This window comes from Enhydra lutris, unplaced genomic scaffold (assembly GCF_002288905.1).
Source record: "Enhydra lutris kenyoni isolate GAN:26980312 unplaced genomic scaffold, ASM228890v2 scaffoldscaffold86, whole genome shotgun sequence".
Lineage (NCBI taxonomy): Eukaryota > Metazoa > Chordata > Mammalia > Carnivora > Mustelidae > Enhydra > Enhydra lutris.
This window is the reverse complement of record NW_019154170.1, coordinates 3,441,326-3,463,529: the sequence shown is the minus strand read 5'-3', so window position 1 is coordinate 3,463,529 and position 22,204 is coordinate 3,441,326. Positions and strand designations below refer to the sequence as shown.

Genomic DNA, 22,204 nt, shown 5'->3' with positions numbered 1-22,204 from the left:
ACCGCCCAGATGCTGACCCACCTTCCCGGCCCCACAGAGGGACAGTGGCAGACTTCAGGATCTTCTTTATTCTCCTCTCAACCAGGTGAGACTTTGGGGACTAGCAGTGGTGGAAACCTGGGAAGCTGGCGCAAGGAGCCAGCAACTTGTCTCTTCTTTGGCGTCCACAGAAAACAAGGCAGGAGACTAGAAGGGCCGCCTCCAGAAACACAGGGCTGGCCGCCGGCCATGCCCCGCAGAGCAGATGGGCCCCGTGACCTGTCACGGTGTCCAGGGAGTGGCTCCCCCGTCTCCAGAGGTGGCCCTGCTTTCCAGCCGCAGTGGCCCAGCCCTGGGTCCTGGGCCATGCGCATGACCCGATGGACACAGGAACCGGGACCACCTCACCCTCACCGTTTCCCTGCCTGGCAGCTGTGGCTGGACGGCTGGAGGGCCTGAGGGACGCATCCTGGGCGAGCGGAGGGGACGCGAAGAGCCACGGCCTGCAGGTGCGGGGACGGCGCAGGCTCACCGGCGGGTCTGCGGGGCTTCTCCACCACGCGCACAGCCTGGAAGCCCGCTGCTTCCTTTCTGCCAAGTGTCAGCTCAGCACCCGCCACTGAGAGCCGGGAGGGTGGCCCGGGCAGCACAGGAGGCGGTGAGCAGGTCCCTCCTGGGGGCATGTCACAGGCGGGTCAGTGGCGTGACAAGACGGGGTCAAGGAGTGGACCCCATGACCAGCAATGGGCGCTAGGGCCCACCTCCAGGGGCGGGCGCCGGCGAGGGGGGCGACACAGGAGAGCAGGGCTGAGGCACGTCCCTTTCTCTGGTGAAAGACACCAAGGTCTAGAGAGTCCCCCTGACGCTGCATCCCTTGGAAACAGAGAGAAGCCAGTTCCCGGAGCCTCCCCTACCCCATGATGCTGCCCCCAGGTGGGCAGGGGGCTCATGGGGAGCTCTCTCGGCCTGGGGCTAAGCCAGAGGCTCACCACCCCCCGTCCCCCCGCAACAAACTGAACAAGGAGTACACTGGGCACGGTTTGCATTTTCTTTCCCTGTTTTGCTTTAACCCTAAGAAGCAGGTCTGAAAAGACCCCGCGAGCAGCGTCACCCGTCACCCTTCCCCGGGGACCAGAGGCCACACCAGCTGGGACAGGCGGGAGCAAGGCTCAGTGTCCCTGTGGCACGTGCGGGTGGCTCCGCAGACGGTGGAGGGAGAGGCGGGCCGGGGAGGGGAGGCACTGGCCTGGCCTGGCCTGGGCGGGAGGGGCGGGGCGGGGCGCGGGTGGGACGGCGAGCAGGTCACCCGCAGGACCCCGTCACACGGCCGTGCGCGTGGGTGTGCTGGGCTGCTTAAGCCGCAGCGTTTTACACAACCAGCCGGCAAAATCCACTTCTTCCACCTCGGACCGCTTGATGAAGGTGTGGCTCTGGAGGGAGGAAAGGCGCGTCAGGAAGGCCACGGCCCGCCCAGTGGAGCTCACGGGGGTGGCAGGTGAGGTTGTGGGCTCGTCAGCCCTGGTCATGCTCTGAGGGGGACGGCACTGTCCCCGGCCCCTTGACGCCCAGAGCACCCCCGTCGTGAAGCCCGCAAGGTCCCCAGACACCACCCGCTGTCCCCCCCAGTCGCCCCTGGGAGAGAACACCGAATCTGGAAGGAGAGAAGCGTCTGCAAGGACAGTAAGTCCCCAACACGTTCTGTTTGGTGCAGCAGCCACGGGCCATGAGAGCCTCCCAAGGCCCTGACGCTGGGCTCCCGGGGCTGAACAGAACTCAGCGCTCTGTTTCGTTTCCAGAACTGTGAGAACCACATGAGGCCGGTGGCAACTGCACAGGACGGGACACTGGCAGCTCCCTCCTGAAGGCTGGGGGGCATGAGCAAGGCTGTCCCCAAGGGCGTGCAGGGCAGGGGCGGCCCTGGGGGCTTGGGGGGCATGGGAGGGGTGCAGGCCTCCACGAAACGCCCAGCTGGGTGACAGGACTCCCATGGTCCGGGGCAGCAGGCCCCACAGGAAGTGTTTAAGTTGGGGCAGAGAGACCAGGGTGCCCCATGGGGACCTCAACACTAGGAGCTCATCTAGATCGCTTATCTGTACACCTTACACCTGACACATATTAGTGACGTCACACGTGCCTATAACACATATAACTGGAACTCTCTGCTGGAACCGGGGCACACAGACCCTTCCCACGTGGTGCCCTCGGTGGCGCCCATGACCAGGAGACACTGGCTGCCACCGAAACTAACAGACGAGGCAAGACTGGACGAGGTGCCTGGGGACACCTCACAGGAGGTGCCAAAGCAGAGACCCCAGGATGGGGACAAGCCAGCTAAGAGGGCCACAGGAGGTGTCCCCCGGGGAGCAGGACTGTCCTGTGCAAAGGCCCTGAGGTGGAGACTCTGTGAAGGAGGCAGGAAGGCCGAGACTCCCTTCCTGGAAAGGCTGCGTCCTGACACTGAATAGAAGGCTCACGTTCTGCCACGCCACAACGGGGACCCAGCGCCCGGGACTCACACGGTCTCGCGTTGTGGAGGTGGGTGAAGGGCGGGCTGCCGCAGGCGTGGCAGGGCCGTGGGGATGAGAGCAGGCAGTGGAGGGGACTGAATGCGCTAGTGGACTCACTGCCCCGTGTCCCCTGCCCTGCCAGGGGAAGGGGAGTTTCGACGCCCACCCTGGTTCTCAAGGACATCAGGTGACAACCCTGGGACGGACAGGGAGGCTGGCAACCCTGGGTCTCCCCAGCCTGTGGGGCCCCACCAGCCCCAGGAACACCCCTGACCACGCCTCCAGGAGCCAAGAGCGCCAGGGTCGCTCTAGACCCGCCCACTAGTGGAGCCAGGAGACCACAGACAGGGGCTCTCTGGGGGGACACGCCGTGCAGGACGGTAGAGCCTCTCGAGGGCTGCCTGGGGTCTCTCCTCTCCGCGGGGCGAGCCAGTACCCTGGGGTCACTTACCGTGAGCATCTTCAGATCTGCTCGCTCTGCTGGGTTCTTTACTAGGCTGGAGAGAAAGAGAGAGAACGGGGGAGACGATGCAGGGCAGTTAGCCAGCTGCCATGCGACCCCACATTCTGAGCCATGACAGGTCAGCCCCGTCCCCGCGCCTGGCCCAGCTGAAGCCGGTCGCGGCAAGGAGCAGGGGTGAGGACAGGACCCCTGGGGAGGAAAGGGCAAGGGTCTGACACCAGGACGAGAAGGAAGAGGAAAGGCTGTGGGGACCCCTGGCCGCTGCTCAGTCTGAGGCCTAGCAGCAACAGCAAATAAATCCCCCTGATCTGGGAGTCTGAATGCCAAAATGGAACTTTTTCCTTCAAAAAAGCAGAACTGCTCCTGAAGACAGTTGCTCAAACCAGCCCGAAGTCAAACGGTGGCTGTTCAGAACCAAAAAAAAATGCAAGGTGTAGAAAAACATTTACACTCACCCCTGGTTCGTGCGGCAGTGTGCTCGCCAGTGGTGGCGCAAAGGGCCAGTGGTCCCTTCACCGCCGGGAGTGGGTTTGCTACCGTGTGGGACGCGGTCCCCAGGCAGCAATGAGGCCGGCAGACTCCACCCCCCTGACCTGGAGGACTGCCCTCAAGGTGAGGGGGTGGCCCCAGGCCCCCTTCCTACGCCAGAGCCTGCTCGCCCCAGGCCCGTGCTGACACACTGAGAACAGCTGGCCACTTGCCAGAACCCGACTTGGAAGGCTTGTTTGGAAGCTAGTGGGCTACAGGGCTCGAGCAGTTAGGAAACCGGGATGCCTGCCGGCGGAAAGCAAGGTGGGAATGGCGTCATTTCCAAAGAGCCTGAAATCCTGGTTTGTTCTGGGCTTTGGGGACAGGATGGGGACAGCAGATGGACACCATGACTCAGCAGTCTTGGAAAGGGAACCTATCTGGGTTCTCAGGTGAGCTCCAGGCGCCCCCCGATGCCACTGCCCGTGGGCAGTCCTGCCATTGATCCAGGAAGGGGGACCCGGCCCAGGACCAGGAAGGAAGTGTGCACCTGGGCCGGCGGCCGGGGTGTGGGAGCTGTCCCGGGAGGCAGGCGGGGCCTCTGGTGGCATGGCATCCTGCCCTGGCCCGCCCGGAGACCGTGCTGGGGGCGGTGGCACCTTACCATTTATTTACAAACTCCTGGAAATCCTGGGTGAAGACGCCACTGGGGAGCTTGGGAGGCGGCTGTGGGAGAGAGCAGAGAGGTGGGGATTAGATGCTTGAAGAAGGTTCCAGAATCCTGGGGAGGTGCTTCTGGGCCTGAATCCATGAGGACAGCCCAGCACTTTTGGGGGACCCTCAAAAGGCATCTCTCCTGGCCTTAGTCCCTTCCCCTTGCCAGAGGCGGAGCCCCCCCCGACCCGTCTTCTGGCAGCTTCCACACAGGACCTGTTGCCCGTCCTGCCAATTTGGTCTCGGGCTCATCTGGAGTTCTCTTTGGAAAGTTCTGGTTTTGGGATCACAGCTGGTTCCAGGGGGTAGGAGAACAGGGCCCACCCGTCTCCAGCTGGGGGTGTGGACCACTGGGGGAAGGGGTGGGGTATGAGGCAGCCGATTCCAGAAGCCCAAGGAGCCTGGCCCCATGCGTATGTGCTGGGGTGGGCATAGCCGGGTGCAGGGTCAGGCCTGTCAGGGAAGGCAGCAGGCAGACTGCCCAGTGAAACCCGAGGGGCCCCCTCCAGGCAGGGATGGGAGGTGGTGGCAGGCTCCCTGGGAGGACGGGCTTGCTGGGCCTAGGTGTGGCTGCAGGTGAAGGGCGAGCTGTGTCACCAGAGCCTGCCCGTCCTGTTCTGTCATGACCAGCCCTGCTCCAGGCCACTCACCCACCACCCTATGCTAAGCCAGTGCCACACGCCATCCCCTTTCTCTGCCCTGACTCCAAAGGGCCCCTGGAAGCATACTTTGGCCCAAAGGAGGCCTAGGAGGGGCAACACGGCCAGGCAGGGAGGGCGGGCTTTGGGGACAGGTCCTACTCTGTCCCTTTCCAGCCACAGGCCCGAGGAGGCTAGGCTGCTCCCATCCTGCGATGTCTACAACGGAAACAACCCCACTACCTGCTTACGCGGTGGTGAGAAAGATCTGGGGAGGTCGGGCCCGCCACGCCTCCTGCCCCGAGCTTTCCCTGGGGAAGGGGGTCATTTGTGACTGTGCGTGCAAGGACTCTGAGATGCATGGAGAGCTCCCGGGGGTGGGGGGCAGCTCGGGCCGGGGGTGGGGGTGTTCCGCAGCAGGACTATGGGGTTGTCTTACGCCCCCCATCCCCACACGTGCACGCACACACGCACACACACAGGCACGTGAGCTCCTCCTGGGAAGTGGCGGACTCGTGTGGCACAGCAGGAAGGCCGCACTCCTACCCCCGACGACTAGCCATCGGGAGGTCCTGACCGTCCCGACTCCTCCCCAACACAGTCCGGTTTCCGTGCGGCTCTGGGTAACGACTTCCTAGTCCAAAGGCTTCACCCGCCCGCGTGAAGACAAGCCAGAGGGGCCTCAGGTACGCACCTCATTCACAATATAGTCCAGCAGCTCGAAGATGGCCATGGCAGGCCGGCTGTCTGTCCCGTGACCTGCATGGGCCGAGACAAAACAGGGGTGAGGCAGGCGTCAGCCGAGCATCCTGCCCCTGACACTGGCCCAGACCAGGGGAGGCACCCTGGCGGGCTCCCTGCTGCTAGGCTCGCTTTCTGGGAAAGCAGCTTCTCTCTGAGCATCTGGTGAATTAACGAAACAAAACAAGGCAAAATGCCAAAATGAACAGGAGCGTTTTTTGAGGAGTCACACATTTGGCATGGTGCTGCTTCCAGGCTGTGCCAAAATCACAAGCCCTGCCGTGCGGCCTGGCGAGGCTGTGCGGGTGGCGCTGACCAGCAGCAAGGCTGGCAGCATGACCTTGCGCGGAGCCGCGGGTGAGGGCAGCGTCAGGCCCCAAGTGCTGTCCAGACTGGACGGCCAGCTGGGGGTAGCTGACCCATCTTCGACCCAGCTGGACTTTCGCCTTCTGTCCCCTGTCCTGAAACGGGCATGAGGGCCGGGGCTGGGGGAGGTGCTGGCAGGCCAAGGTGGCCTGGCACGGCCCACCACTCCTCCCTGCTGGGACAGGGCCACAGCTGAACACCCGCGATGCCATCTGGGAGTTGGTGCTGGGAGGGACAGGGCCAGGGCCCGGGGACACAGATGGGAGCGGGGGTGGGGGGGGTTCTCCCCTTGGAGAAAATCAAGACACCCCAGCGGTGAGGGTCTGTCCCTAAAAAAGGAGAAGCTGGGCATAAAAATACTGTGAAAGCTGCTGTCGGATGGCCCCTGTCCGTGAGCTGCAAAGAACGCGGTCCACTACACTGGGACACACAGCTGCGAACAGGAGCAAGGTTTTGACCTGTGCCATCCCAGGGACAGACCCTGAGCCCACGACACGCAGGGAGGGAACCAGACACAGAAGGCCCCATGGGGTATGAGCCCATACATGCGACACGCCTAGACCAGGCCCCTCCACAGACAGGAAGGGGGGTCGTGGGGGCCGGGGGAGGAGATGCGAGTGGGTAAGGGGCTTCTTTTGGGGGTGATGGAACATTCTGAAACTACACACTGGTTATGCTGGCACAACCTTGTGAAGATACAGAATTCCACGAACCGTACACCTTCCACAAGTGAGGCCTGGGGAGCGTGAGGCCTAAGGGCTCCACAAAGCCGGCAGCAAACGCCCAGCCGCGCTCAGCCGCGCGCTCCTTTGGCCTCGCTCAACTCCCTTCCTGTCACTTGACTTCAAAAATGGAAATCAGAGTCCGAAGCACTGCTTCGTAATTACGCTGCGTCTACCGTAACCCTCACTCTCGCCACCTCCAGAATGTGCCCGGGGGAGCCCCCCACCTCCTGGGGGATTGTGCTGGCCCGCAGAGTCCCCCAAAGCCCCCTGGCCTCTTGTCCCATTCCCACACTGTGTGTCAGGACTGAATCGGACAAGCCGCCCAAGGAAATTGAGCCATCGCTTCCAGGTTCTGCAAGGCCCGGCCCCAACACAGCAGAACGTTCGCCGCACGGCGGGCACGTAGGTGGCTCTCAGGGCCATCCTCGTGCGATGAAATGCTGGAAAACCCACCAACCAGCAGCCCGGCTGAGGAGGTCGTTCCAGAACAACTGCCCCCCCCGCCCCCCCAGGCTGGCCACAACCCTCGCAGCTGCCTTAGATGGCAGCGGCCTGGGGAACCGTCCCCAGAAGCCTCGGGACCACCCAGGGACGCTGAGCACAGTTAGCGTGACCGGGGACAGCTGGTGCTGAGCGGGGCCAGAGCAGAGGCAGCTGCCGCCCCGCGCACGGCACTCCCCATGTGCGGCTCGCGGCCTGTCCCAGCCCGAAGTTCCAGAGTCAGGCCGTACCGCTGATGGGGCGTCCGGGGGGTCTCGGCCGCGGCGAGATGCTGTGAGGCTCTCCTTCTACCCCGTCCACCACGGGCCGGCCAAATATGGCCTCCAGCTCCTTGGCGTCTGGCGGGGGGATGGGGTACCTTCCGATGGACAGCTCCACCAGGGACAGCCCCATGCTCCAGATGTCTGACTGCACGGAGTAGTGCGTGCCCTGCAGCCGCTCCGGCTGTCGGCGAGAGAGCAGAGAGACGCCCCGATGGGTGCTGGGACCTGGGAGCGTGCGTGGCGCTCCTCCTGCAGCCCCATCCGGGCCTGGGCCGCCCTCCAGAGACCCAGCCACGGAGAAAGAGCGACTCCCTCTCCTCCCTGCCCCTGCCGCGGGACCACGACGCTCCCGGCTGGGGCTGACAACGGCGCTCAACAGCCAGACCTCCGGCCCTTTTGGAAAAGGGTGGCCGCCCCAGGAAAGGCAGAGGGGTGCCTCCTCTTCCACGACAATCCCAAGACTAGCTTCTTAGAGTCTGCTCCTGAGGTCACCCAGATGTTTCCTAAGCTATCTGGGGGGTAGACTCTTGGCCCAGAGGCTGCCTGACTGCTCTCCTGGACGGGGCTCTTCCTGTTAGCGGGAGGCACCGGGCGGGCACTTCAGAGAGAGCCCGGCGTGAGCAGACAGCCACAGCGAGAATCTGGACGGAAAAGAGAAACCAAGCGGAAAACGCAAGTGTACTACGGAGAACTGCAGGCTTTGGAAAAGCTTCTGGAAAACAGAACAGCTGACAGGCCGGGGAGGATCCAGACCTCCTCACGCCGCAACGGACTTACAGACATGTAGGACCGAGTTCCCACGAAGGAGTTGGCCATGGAGTCGATGAGCTGCCCGCTCACCCCAAAATCGCACAGCTTAATCTCCCCTCGGGAGTTGACGAGGATGTTGGAAGGTTTCACATCTACGGGCGGGGCCGGGGCAGGTGAGGGGGGAGCCGGGCCTGCCTGCCAGCCCCGCCCAGCCCCCAGGCACCCCTGCCCGGCTCACCTCGGTGCATGATCTGGTGCTTTTCCCGGAGATACGCCAAACCCCGGAGAACCTGTGGGGGAGCCCCAGGTTGGGGTCAGCGGGGCAGCACCGTGGGCAGACCTAAGGGGCCGCTAGTCTGCTAGACCTAAGGGCCCACGAGCTCAGGGAGGAGCCCCTGTTGAGGGGCGAGGGCAAGTGAGAAGAGCAGCAGGGACGGTCATACTGTCCCAGGTCAGTGGGCACATGCCCGGCTCACCCACCTGCACGCACGGCCCACTGGCCGGGCAGGCGCTCAGCAGGGACTGGCCAGGCCCAAGGCCCAGCAGGAGGGCCGCCCTGCCCCAACGGGGATCGTCTGGGGAGTGCTTTTGAACTGGGTTTGCATGGAGGCCCTGCAGGCGGACGGCCATTTCACCAAGGGACAGTGGCACTGTGGGGTCCTATGAAGCTGGGGCCCTTGCCACTCAGGCCCTGGGCACCCTGACACCTGAATGGGGAAGGGAAGCATCACTCCCATTTTATAGGCCACAAGATGCCACTGGCCAGGCCTGCAGATGGCAGAGATGGGTGTGGGCTGCAGTCCCGGGCTTCCGGTGGCTGCTCTGACTCTGGCCACGTGGAAGGGGGTGGGGAGAATAGAAACGGGCAGAGCACTGGGCCAGGAGCATGCGCACGGCCCCCAGCGCTTGCCTGGCCAGAGGGGCTGGAGCCACTTACCGCAATGCTGACCTTCCCCAGGATCTCCTCGGGAATTCTCTTGGCTTCTTTCAACACCTGGTCCAGGGAGCCACCATCCTAGGGTCAGCACAGAAAAAAAAAAAGCCAGCCGTGCTGAGTGGGCGGCCGGGCAGGGCAGAGGATGGTCCCGAGAGGGACACCGGAGCAGCAGGTAGGAAGGCGAAGCATTTCCCCGGTTCCCGGCAAGCTGAAGCCTGGCTTCCTCCACAGGAAACAGAGGCCAGACCACTGCCAAGTGCCACCCGCTGGCCCAGAGTGGGGCCTCCTTCAGGCCCCAGCAGCTCTGGGGCTCCCGAACAGCCCATCCAGTAAGGAAGGACAAGGGTGGCAGTACGCTCCCTCAGCAGCCTGGCTTTCCGGGAGCCCAGGCCTCTGACTCAGCAGGCCTTCCCAGGTTGCCACGGCAGCGGCGGGCGAGGCAGAGAGCCGGGCTGGCAACCGGAGCAACCACGAAGGCGCCAGAGCTCCACCGCCCGCTTCTGGGGCCTGGGTTCCAGTCCTGCCAGCCCGCGGCAGCCCCACCGCACCGGGGTCGGAGGGCTGGGAAAGGAGGCCAGGAGGCACCAGGGGAGGAAGAGGCAGAGGGATTTGCTCCCCTGCCTCTGGCCAATAGGTCTGGTGCTGTGCTCCCTGCACAGGTCCTCCCGCTCAGCTCCCCACCCCAGGCCTGGCCTTAAATCCACAGGCTGCCTGACAGCAAATCTGGAGACCAAGCCCAGGCCAGGGTCCTCACTGGGCCCCCGGGACGCCAGGTGGACACGGCGGGGAGGGCTGGGGCCTGCTGTCTCCAGCACTTCTACCCCAGCCTTGCTCAGTTAGAAAGGCCGGGGGTGGGAGCTCTAGAACACCCAGCGCGCTGTGAAGCTTCTACAACTGGCACGGACTCTGGCCTAGCTTCTGCTGGGGCGGTGGGGGTGGGGGGGTGTGCACAGAGAGAGGCCGGGCCCCGGGAGAAACCCACGGGCCGGCCTTCCTGGGTCCGCCGCAGGACCAGCGGGAAGGCCTTCTAGGGTCAGCCCTCCCCTCTATCACCCGACGTAAAAGCATACTGAAAAATTCCTTCTAAACTAGGACCCTGCTTTGCAACACAGCTCCTTTCGCTCTGGACTTTTTCATGGGGCCGCGGCAGGTTTATAGATGAGGACGTCCAGGGAGAGCACCCCAGAAAGGCCACGGTAGGCCAGACCCCGCGCGGGGACCTCGTCAGCGGCTCTGACAGTTCGGGGAAAGGACAATTCTGTCCCCTCTCTGGCTGCCGCTGCTTCACCCCATGCCCGCGCCCACCACAGACGCCCGCAGACACGGCCTAGCATCTGCTGGGGCAGGATCTCTTCCGAACGAGACCCCGGTCCACACCGAGAAGACAGTAAGTTGCTCAAGTCACGCTGACAGGAAGTGGTGCAGGAGACAGCACAACTGGGTCCCTCTGACCCCAAATGTCACACCCTGTGCGGCGTCACGCGCTTTCGTTTTGTGTGTGTTCTCAGTGTTCCGGGAACGGCACTCTTACTAAGCAAGCGTCGCTCGAATACCATCTTAGAAAAAGCTCAACCGTAGGGGCGGCCGGGCGGCTCCGCTGGGGCAGCGCCCGGCTCCCAGCTTCGGCTCTGGTCGTGATCTCAGGGTCGTGAGGTCAAGCCCCGCATAGGGCTCTGTGCTCAGCGTGGAACCTGCTGGAAATGCTGCCCCTTCCCCTGCTCACGCTCTCTCCCCCTCTCTCTCTCTCAAAACAAAAGCAATTATAGGTAAGTGACACTCTCCTCTCCCTAAATTTCCACTCGCCTCCCCTGAAATGTGGCTTCCAGATCCTTCTGTGTATTTGCATACGTTCCCATACGCGCTAGAAAACACAGCGTTTAAAAACTGTACGGAAGTGGGCTCCCATTATGCGCATTTTCTCCTGCAGCACATAAGCACCATCTCCCCGCCCTGCTGGCAAGTGGCCCGGTACGGGTCCTTACCCCTCCCCGGGCAGCGGGTGTGTGATTTTCACTGTCACAGAACAAGAGAGCACGTGCTTCAGACGCGACCAGACGCCCAAATACCAACAGGTACCGCTGGACAGGCAGTAAGCCGCCCCCCACACCCCCGGTCTGCAGGGTTCACCCCGAGTTGTCGGTGACAACCCCAGAAGCCGGCAGGTGCCGCCTGGAGAGTCCCCCCTCCTGTGCTGAGCCTGGGCTGCTCATCCCCCACTCGGGGTCTCTGCTCGCAAGCCGGGGCTGGAAATCGACCCGTCGGGAACAGGAACCGATTCACACCCAAACCTACATAGAGACGACGTCTCACCCTCTGCTCCTTGCTCCAGACTCCGCGGGAAGACTGGATCCCTCCACCCCCACCCCGGCCCCACGGGCAGGCACTGCCACCCCTCAGGTGGAGGTGGGGAGAACCTGGTCCCAAATCACGCCTTTGGGAGGTGGGCAGTGAGTACAAGCCGACCCCAAGCTGTCCCGCAATGTGGCACATGAGTGAGCGTGGCAGGAATGTCCCGCACACTCAGAAAGGCCCTGGGCACACGGGGCGGTTTTGTGCATGGGTCACGTGACGTGGAAACACCGCGAAGGCCAGTGGGACAGCCTCCCCCTTCCGGTACGTTATGACCTGGTATTTTAGAATCCGTCTGTTCTCACCCCTTCCTTGCCGGCAGCGCCCCCTCCCAAAGGCTCATGGCTAACCTGCGAACTGGGGCATCGGAGCTCGGCGCGCTGTGCCGGTGCACACCTCACCTAAGGGCGTCTTTGCCAGAGGGAGCCGCTGCCCTCCTCCTACACCTGGCAGGAAAGCTCACCGAGAAAATCCAACCAAGAATAAGCAGCGGACGGCCACGACACACCCCTGGGACTGCCAGCACCTCCCCCGCCCCGTGTCACAGCAGCTCCTCCTCGTGCTGCTGGGGGCAGATGCCTCACGCAGGAAACCTCTGCTTAGGTTCACCGACAACTGAAGCAGAAGGCAGGCCAGGCTGAACCGCTCCCCCTCCTCTAAGAGGGCAAGAGGCACCTCTGAATTCCCACTGCGTTCAGGGAAAACAGGGAGAGGAGGCAAAGGGCGCCCCTTGGACCACAAAGGGACGCCCCATCCTTTCTTGTGCTACGTGCCTGTCTGCAGTGACCGCCAGGTGGGTGGCGGGTTTGACCTCCCTCTCCCTCTGCGCTGGGTCGCTGCCGGGCCAGGAGCCTGGGGGCCAGGTAGGGGCAGAGTGGGAGGGCGGGAAGTACCTTCTCCAGGGCAGGGTCACACCACGCGGCTGCTCACAACGCACTCCTCCCGGCTGCTTGCTCAAACTCACTTCCTGCCCCCTTACAACACCATCAGGGAAGAGGGCGATGTGCCTGCAAGGCGTAGCCAAAGCCCCCGGGCCCAAGGTCACCGCATCCTGGTTCCGCAAGGGCCCCAACGGGCGGGAGCCCCGACGGCCCAACAGCACGCAGCCCCGTACCGGACGGCTCAGGCTCCCCCCAGGGCCCTCAGCGTTGACCACTTCTGCTTTCGTTATCCCCGATCCCACCCATTTCTGAGGTTCAAGACCAGCGTTTCTTAACAAGGGGGCTCATCAGAACCAGCAGGGCGGTTTGAAACAAGATCAGTTCCCGGGTTCCACCCCAGAGCTCTGATTCCACAGACCAGAGCTGGGTGGCAAAGCCGGGTCTCACCCTGAACAGAGCGCACAGACTGCTGCCCCCTGCTCCGGGGCCCTGGGCCCAGCAGCTCCGCCTCTGGGACCTCATCCCACCTCTGGCCCAAGGACATTCCTTGTGCTGCTGCTCCCGACAGTGGGGAAACAACCTGCGTCCGCCACCCCGATGGTGCTCGATGAACTACCTGACAGGCTTTCGCCGTGGCCGGGACACGGACTGTGGGGAAAGCAACGCTGGATGCCTGCGTGCCAGTGGGGAAAGGCTTCCACTAGGTGTGCGGGCAGAGGCCAGGCTGCAAGGGGGGCGTCTCGTGCACACAGAACCGGGGACCTAGGTGCACACGGCCGCGCGGCACGGAGTGCCTCCAGGGACCGCTGGCAGTGGGCACGCTCACCATGTGCTCCATGCAGATGCTGATCTCGCCGTCGCTGTAGAAGGCCCCGTAGAAGCCCACGATGTACGGAGAGTTACACTCGTGTAGCACCTGCAGCTCGCGGATGATCTGGTTCCGGATGGCTGGCTTGATCTCCAGGTGGATCAGCTGCGGGGGGAAGCGAAGGGGGCTCACAACCAGGCTTCTAGGGGGCCCAGGAGGCGGCGGCTTTGGCCCCCGACCCTTACTGTGCTCTCGGCAGCTTTCGACACTGTGCAATCCGCGCCGAGGCACTTACCTAGAGAACAAAACCACACGTCCACACACAAACTCATCCAGCTGTGTCCACACAGCAGGACTCACAACGGCCAGAGTCTGGCAGCCGCCCAAGTGTTCCCCGCCAGGTGAAGAGATACGCGCGCGCCCACACCCACACACAGGCATGCCGCTCCGCCAGGACAGGAGCAGGGCACCCCATGCGCTACCCCGGGGATGGGCCCCAAGCGCACGACGCTCAGGCAGGGAACCACCTGGAGGAGGCTCCCGGCTCCCCTTCCACCCGAGTTCAAGTCAGCGGAAGGGGGGCTCCCCCACGACATCCCGACGTTCACACGGGAAGAAACCGAGGACTGGAGAGATGGCAGTCACAGCTGCATCAACGCCGACAGCCCGACAGGAAAGCGTCGAAGCCGGGGCTCCGCGTCCGGGCCGCTTAGAATCCCAGCTGCTCCGACCATTGCAATAGGACAACAGAACGTTATTTCCACCTGCCTGTCAGGGGCATCTGAACCTATCGCCAGAGGTCCCACATTTCATCGGAGCCCTGTGACAGGGAGAAGGAGCGGCAAAGACTTGCTCAAAGGGGACCCGCGCCTGGAAGGACAAGTGGGAGTTGGCCGGACAGATGTGGTGGCCAGTGGGGGGCAAAATGCTGACTGAGGCCACCAAGGCAGGAAGGGGTGTGCGCCAAGCTCAGGGAGGTACACAGTATGTGTGGGGAGCAACACCTGCTCCCCGATGACTCCGGCCACCTTGAGAACAGCAGAAGGTCTTGGTGGGACGGTGCCTGGTACCTCTCGCCACTCCCCGGCAAAGCTTCATGCCTCCACTTGTGAAGGCAAGCTCTGGCCACGGGTTCCAGGCCCTGTGCTCCCCGCCACGGCCACCCCCAGTGGGACCTGGGGACGCTCTCTCCTCTGAGGGGACTGCACCTGTGACGTGATGCCAACAGGCACACACGAGATGCTGGTCTGAAAATGAAGCGTTGCCGTCTACGCGGAAGGCAGGAGGTCTGCTCTCAAAATCCCGGAAAGACTTGAGGCTGAAGGATGCGCCCCACAGGGTGACAGAGGCCGACATCAGCCACAGAAATGCAACCAGGCCTCGCGTTCAGTTGTAGACCCTCCGGCTGCCGCATCACCAGAGTGCAAAGAAACAGAAGTGACTCTTTCCACGTATTTTAACTCAATGCAGCATATCAAAAAATGACTGTTTCAAGGGTTCCTGGGTGGCTCAGTGGGTTAAGCCTCTGCCTTCAGTTCAGGTCATGATCCCAGGGTCCAGAGATCAAGCCCTTCATCGAGCTCTCTGCTCAGTGGGGAGCCTGCTTCCCTTCCTCTCTGCCTGTGTCCCAAAAAAAAAAAAAAAAAAAAAAAAGACTGTTTCAACTTGCAATCCATGTAAAAAATATTCATGCAATGGTCCCATACTGAGCCTCTGAAACCTGGCGCCATGGTTCTCTGCACGACAGCACACCCCGGCCGGACCGACCACGTCTCGGGGGCTCCGTGCACACAGCTGACCGGGCTGGCCGCCACGGACACTGCAGCTCTCCGCCAGGAACTTCAAAGGAGCCACAGATGAGCAACTGAGCTGGGGAGCAAGAACTCTAGGCTTTGCACCAGAGGAAGGGGTAGACAAAGGTGGGCGGCACTGGATGGAAACCCAGAGGTCACAGGAGCCTGGAGTTGGGGCCCGGCATGGGAAGGACAGCCACCGGAAGTCAAGATGCTTCTGGGAAAGATGCAGGGAGGACGCAGGGGCTCATGGGCCACTTCCACCCGGGCCTGCAGGGTGGGCCTTCCAGGTCCCCAAGGAGCCACACTGAGAGCATATGGACAAAGAGCGGGCATGGGAAGGGGCACGCTTCTGAGCACACATTTCCACAGCAACGTGGGGATGGGAGAACCGCCCCCACTGCAGGTTCTAGAGGCTCGATCCTGTTTCAGGGGCACGCGGCTGCCGAGCGGTCAAGTGTGTGTCAGGGCCAGGCTCCCAGATCACCCAAACCCACGCTCTCTCCACGCCACCACCTGGGGTCAGGCATGCTCCGGGAGCTGGTGACACAGGGACGGCGCAAGCAATTCAAACCCAACACCAAGCCCATCCAGGAGTTTCGGCGACTTCTACGGCGGAATGGGGGTGCACACAAGAAAGAGAAGGGAAGACATTCTGGAGGCAAAACAGTGACAGCTTCCTCCAGGTCAGGCCCAACGGGAAAGGGCAGGCCCGAGAGGGCTCACACCCAACTCAGACGCCGACCCACCTTGGCCCGTTTCCTTGTGTGTAAAATGGAGCTTTTGCTCCCCTGAGACCAGAACAGGACGCCAGCTCTGCCGCGCAGCAACCACTCGAAGGATGGCAGCCAGGACCATGACGCGGCCTTGCAGGGGCCACAGACCCCCATCAGAGGCAAGCAAGCGCTCAGGGCCCACACAAACACGATGCCCAAACAGGCTCCTCTGCCCGAGTTCTGGGAAGCCCAGGAGAGCACGTGCCCAACACACACCCTAATTCATTCTACAGCTCCCGGGGCCCGAGCAACGCAGAGGTCTCGCCCCCCGGGCTCGCAGAAGGATGCAGGAGTCAGAACACAACGCGTGGGTCAAGAACACACTTTCTATCGCATGTGATTGTAAACCTCAAGACCAGTTCACTCGGGGCTTACATGACTGCTCTCCCTGCTCTCTCCCAGCAGGTCATACTGGTTAGGAAAACCCTCTGCCGATCCAAGGGGCCACAGGGATGCTGGCAGCAAACAGTGCTGCACGGGGAGAAGCCCCGCCCCAGGCTGTTTCTGGAGATCTGGTGACCTTATGTCCTCACAAAGCCATACGCAGCACCCGTTGGTGCCCCTGGTGACCGCTCAGCTGGCCTGGGGGCTCTCCGAGGTCCCCAATGCCGACCTGGGCCAGCATGCTGTTCGCAGGGTCCCCCCTCCCCACCAGCCATGGAATCTCACATCTGCCTTTCTATCCCTGCTCACGGGGTGACAGCAGACCCGAGATTTCTCGGGTCTCCAGCTCAGCAAAGGCCGCCTGCGTGGAGGGGGCAGAGCCAGGTCTTGGAGGGCTGGCGTGCTCCAGGGGCAGGAGAAACAGGCCAGGGGACAGCCAGCCAGCGCAGCGCTCCCGGGAAAGGCAGGACAGCGGGCACCACGGAGGCATGGGGTGCCCGGGTTTCTGAGCATGCGAAGTAGGACCTATGGGGGAGGGGATTCCAGAAGAGGTGATTTTCCCTGCCTGAGAGAATGTGCCCGTAGGAGCAGAATAATTTGTCACACAAAGTCCCCTGGTTATGTGAGCCACTATCCCCAAAGGTCACATCCTCCTCTTCTTCACCCATCAAGCTTGCAGGAAGGACTCTAGACCGCTCAGCTGGGAGGGTGAGTGCGCCAGTCTAAAACGATCCGGACGTTTCTGAGCACGGGAGTTTAAGTTCTGGAAGGCAGAAGTCAGGGACGGAAGGGAAGAGATGCTCAAGGCAGAGGGGCACTGCCGTATCCTAACCAGAGGCCGGCTCTCCCTGAGGACGGGGGAGCGCTGAGCGTGCCAAGCCCAGGGGCCAATCAGAAAGCAGAGGCCTGGGGCGCCTGGGTGGCTCAGTGGGTTAAAGCCTCTGCCTTTGGCTCAGGTCATGATCCCAGGGTTCTGGGATCGAGCCCTGCATCGGGCTCTCTGCTCGGCACGGAGCCTGCTTCCTCCTCTCTCTCTCCCTCTCTACCTTACTTGTGACCTCTGTGAAATAAATAAATAGAAATCTTAAAAAAAAAAAAAAAAAAGAAAGGAAAAGAAAAAAAGCAGAGACCTGCACCTTTCAAACCTCCCTCTTATTTCGGGGGGTGGGGGATGGTGGTGGTGGGCAGGGGCTGCCCCACCACACACCGCCGCAGGGCACAGGGATGGAGGGCCCGCCCTCACCGACCACCCCTCACCTTTCTCGCCATGATGAGTCCGGACGGTCTGTGCTGGACCTTGGTGACCACCCCGCCGTTCCCAGCTCCCAGCTCCGAGATCCGTTCAAAGTCATCATCCTTGAGCTCCCCGACCTTGGCCTTCTGGGTGAGGAAGGCTTCTAGTCGCTTCTTCTGCTGCTCATCCAGTTCTAGCTCTGCCAGCTTCTTCTGGAGGTCCACCAAGTTTGCTCTGCAAAGACCCAAAGGGCAAGGGCCAGTGAAGACAGTGCAGGCTGCGGAAAGAGGACTGGACCCGGCTGAGCTCAGGGTGAGGCCGCGGAGTGCCAGGCCCCAGGTGTGTGGCCGCAAGGACACTGGGATGGATCAGACACCAGCCCCTCCCTCAGGACCGGCTCTGGCTCACTGGTGCTAGTCTCAGACCCAGGAGCTCCCGTTCCTGACACGAGGACTCTAGACCACGTGGGAAGGAGACGCAGGAACAGGGAGGGGATGGGCTGGGGGCAAGCCACGGGTCAGGTGAGGGAAGGCTCAGGCGGACACAGAGGAGGAAACTCGTTCTGAGCGGGGTCAGGGCCAAGAACAAGAACTGCGGGGCAGAAGACAGAAGTTGCAAGATGCCTGCCTTTAAAGTACACGAATGACACAGGGGCACTTGAGGGGAAACGAAGAGGGGCAGACAGCAAACAGTGCAGACATTTCCAGGGCGCGGCTGCCCAGCCAGCAGGCTCTTAGGACGTTACTGTAAACACGAAGCATTTATGTGCACAAACGTTCCTGTTTAACAAACGGTTAAGTGTCTAGCTCTTGATCTCAGCTCAGGTCATGATCTCGGGTCGTGGGATGGAGCCCCACATCGGGCTCCATGCTCAGTGTGGCGTCTGCTTGGGGTTCTCTCCCTCCCCTGGTACTCTCTCAAATAAATAAATAAATCTTTAAAAAAAGAAAAAAAAAGGAAAGGGAAAAAACCAACACCCCACCATATACACCCCTTTATTAGGTGATATGAGGAATTTCCCAAGGAATTTTGACTGAAAGCTATTCTCACGAATGCCTTGACTTTGACCCAAACCTGGAGTCAACAGCAGGTCCCTGTAACAGGCGGGCAGACATTAGCTCAACGCACCAAAGGACTAACCCAGTGCTGTCCCAAAGAAATAGAATAAAAGTCACGTGGGCAAATTTTTTTTTTTTTACACATGTACAATTAAAATTTTTCTGGCTACGTTAAAAAATATCTATCAGGTGAAATTAGTTTTACCATATTCAATTTAACCCATCAAAAATACAAATTTCACGGGGCTCCTGCGTGGCTCAGTGGGTTAAAGCCTCTGCCTTCGGCTCAGGTCATGATCCCAGGGTCCTGGGATCGAGCCCCGCATGGGGCTCTCTGCTGGGCGGGGAACCTGCTTCTTCCCTCTCTCTGCCTGCCTCTCTGCCTACTTGTGATCTCTGTCTCTATCAAATAAATAAATAAAATACTTAAAAAAATACAAATTTCAAAATGAAATCAGTATAAACAAATTAATGAAAACTTATTTTTCCTTTTTCTTCATATAAAGCCTCTGGAATCTGGAAGGCATATTACACATCCAGCTCCCCTGAATTCGGACCTGGGACATGTCAAATCCCGGCGGTGGCCTGGGGCTGACTGGACCAGAGAAGGTGGGCAACTCAGAGAGTCTCTAAAGGTCCCTGGGTGATGCCCGGCCACCGATTTCTGAGGGTTTTTAAGAGGCTGACCCCCAACTTGGGGGAGACTTGCCGGGGGGATTCAAGCAGGGAATAAAGGGGGGGACTGGGGCTCTCTCAGGATACTTCCAAACCTCAGATTTGACCCTAACTGGGCTAGAACTTGGAGGCTGAGCAAAGGGGCACAGCTGGGAATGAGATGAGGGAAGTCACTGGAGCTGCTACATCGAGAAGCTGCTAGAAGGCAGGGGACTAGGTGCTACTTCCTGAACACACATCAGGGCTTACAAACACCACCCTGTTTCACTCTCAAGATTTTCCTGGGAGGTGGGTATCTTGTAGTCCCAGCCCACATAGGAGGGAACAGGCTCAGAGAGGTTAAGTAACCTGCCTGTGGGTCGCAATGCAGGGAAGTGGCAATGCCTGGAACCAAACCCGTGACCATCCTCACTGCTAAGCCCTGCTCATCACGGCACGGTGTTGAGCCGGGACCGAGGGCCTACTAGGCGCTCCCTGAAAGCCTGGGTAACAGAGACCTGGACGAGGAAGGGAGAGAGGAGGGAAGGCAAAGGAATCAATGTACACGACAGGCTTCTTTCCTAAAGGGCTGAAGAGGTGGCTTTTGAGGCCAGACTCTGCAAAGTCGTCTTCGCAGGACCCTGCGATCTGAACATGCGTCCTGGTAGTCAGCTGGTCCATCCACTTTCCATGCAATAGCAACCCAGCTGTGGCTACAAAGAAACCCTGGAATTCCAATGGCTGGCTTCCTCTGCAGGGGGCAGTTCTGGAAGGGGTGGAAATCAGCAGCGAGTAAAACAAAGCGGAGAGAGAACGGAGAAGGCGCTCTCCTGCGAGAAGAGTAAGCAGCGGGCTTTTGAAAATAAGGACCCCGTCCCCATGTCGAGCTGCCTGCTCAGAGACAGAGAAAGAGGTCAAGTCGCACACCCAGGCATCAAACCCTCTTGCCCGGGGCACAGGGGCCGGGTCCCCTGAGTGGGGCCACACACGATGCTCCCCCATCGCGCCTGGTTCTCAGGGGGTCATGCCACACCCACAGCAAACAGACCCCAGCCCGGGGCCTCTGCAACCATCCTGCTCCTCTTTACTGTGAGGGACAGGAGTGGGGAGATCCCAGGGACGTCTATGGCCAAGGGATCACCCTCACTTGACCTCGCAAGTGTGTGTCCCTCCCACAGTAGGATTCCCCGTCTCAAGACCCCACTGTCCCAGATGCTCCTTTCTGTCCCTTCCCCCAAAGCCCTCCTCTCTGCTTCCGTGCCTGCCTGCGGCTCCATCCTTGTCCTCCTCCCTGCCAGGATCCTGCAGCTGACCTCACCGCTCAGGGGCCTCGCCTGCCCCTGTGCCCTTAGAGACCCTCAACTAGTCTTCTCCCTAGGGGGTCCTGGCTCATCCTAGCCCTCTACCGCCCTTCCCCTCCAGGGACCCTTCCCCCCACTCTTTGGTAGGCAAGCCCCGCCCAGTTTCACTACTGGGGCCCCATACCCCATCTTCTTCCTCAGGGACCTCCCCCTGGCTTCATTCTCCACTGAGACTCCTCCCCCCACCTCCCGGCAGGAGCCCTCCCTCAACTCCATTTCCCTCCTCCAGAACTCCCACCCCGTCCTCTTCTCCCAGAGACCCTCTCCCCAGAACACACGACAGGGACCCCCACTCCTGACTCAATCCTCAGGGTCCCGCATCCCGTCCTCTCCACTCAGTGACCCCCTGCCCCAGCCTTACTAACCAGGACCCCCTTCCCCTCAACTTCACTACCCAGAGCGCGGCACCCCATCCTCTTCGCCAAGGGACCCGCTGCCCCGACCTCACTACTCAGGGCCCGCACCCCATCCTCTCCACTCAGGGAACGCCCGACCCACGTTTTCCACTCAGGTCCCCCCTCCTACCCACCTCACTACTCAGGGACCCCCGCCCCTTCCTCACCCCGGCCAAGCCCGGCCCACTCACTCGGAGGCGCCCTCGCTGGTGGGGGACGGGCCCTCGGCGATGGCGGGGTTGATAGTGAGCGCCGGCAGCACCGGCTTCCTCCGGGCCAGCATCGGGGCTCCGCGGGCCGGCGGCGGCGGCGGCACCTCTAACCGGGGCCCATAGGGGGCGGGCCGGGAGCGGGCGGCGCCGACGCGAGCCCGGGGCTGCGGCCGCGGCCTAGGCGGGCGCCGGGGCGGCGAGTGAGGGCGTCGCTGCGGACCCGGGGCGAGGCGCGCCGACGGGCACCGGGGCTGAGGCCGAGAAGCCGCCGCCGCCGCCGCAGAGGAGGCCCTTCCGAAGCTGACGCTGCAGCCCGAGCCCGGGAAGCCGAGGGTAGGGAGGGTGAGCAACGAAATCGCGCGCCGGCCTCTCGCGAGAGCCAGCGCCGGGAGTCGCGAGGCCCCGCCCCTCACCGCGGCGCGTGCGCACCAGCCGGAGGCCGCCTTCCAGTGGTGGGGCGGGAGAGAGGGGCGGAGATCTACCGAGACGACGCCAGGAGCGTGCACCCTTGTTCGCTTCCTTCAGCTGGTTTGCGCATGCGCCTGAAGCTCTGGGCGGAGGCGCAAAGGAGGCGGAGCCGGCGGGAGGCGCCTTGCGAGCTGATGAGAGTGGGCAGGTGCGCGGTTTCGAGGCCAGACCCCCGTGAACCCTGTGGGTGCCGACTGGGGCTGCATGAGCCACTAAGATCCCCAAAACGTGTGGGAGACCACTCAGAGTCCATTGCAGTCTTTTTGTCGTATATGGACACACAGTCCCTGGAAAGAAAGCTCATTTCCAAACTTTATTTTTAAGTCGTGCTAAATACATATGGCCTAAAATTTACCACTTAATGTTCAGAGTGCACAGCTCGGTGGCATGAAGCACGCTCACTCGTCCTGCGACCACCCCACCCTCCGTCTCCGGAACTTCCATCTCCCCAAATGGAGGCTCTGTCCCCGCCAAGCACGGACTCCCCAGCCCTTGCCCCAGCCCCGGCCCCACCAGGGCTCCTCTCTGCCTGGGTGGACAGGACTCCTCTGGGGACCTCAGATAATTGGAGTCATATTGTTACACAAGAACAGGCCCCAAATGGATTGACTCATGTCAAGCCCCAGGTCAGCAAAGCAAGTTTGAGACCGAACCTAACTGTGGTTTTGAGCTTTCCCAAGAGTGGGACCTGTAACTAGCCAATCTGGAATTCCTAGGTCCTCCCTATCGAGGCCATCTGCCTGACAGACCCCTGTCTTCCCCCGAAGGAAGGAGAATCC

The 22,204-nt window shown here is 61.7% G+C and overlaps 1 protein-coding gene across 1 annotated transcript; it reads right to left on the bottom strand.

The window, feature by feature from the left end:
• Positions 1-48: 48 nt before the first annotated feature.
• Positions 49-21,277, bottom strand: LOC111161815 (mitogen-activated protein kinase kinase 2). Its single transcript, XM_022525799.1, has 11 exons — positions 20,937-21,277; positions 17,301-17,511; positions 13,109-13,255; positions 9,053-9,130; positions 8,354-8,405; positions 8,143-8,267; positions 7,333-7,546; positions 5,464-5,528; positions 4,082-4,143; positions 2,938-2,983; positions 49-1,409 (listed from the first exon to the last, which is right to left on the bottom strand). The coding sequence occupies exons 1-11, from the start codon at positions 21,026-21,028 to the stop codon at positions 1,299-1,301; spliced, it is 1,203 nt and encodes a 400-aa protein (XP_022381507.1). The 5' UTR covers positions 21,029-21,277; the 3' UTR covers positions 49-1,298.
• Positions 21,278-22,204: the final 927 nt, after the last annotated feature.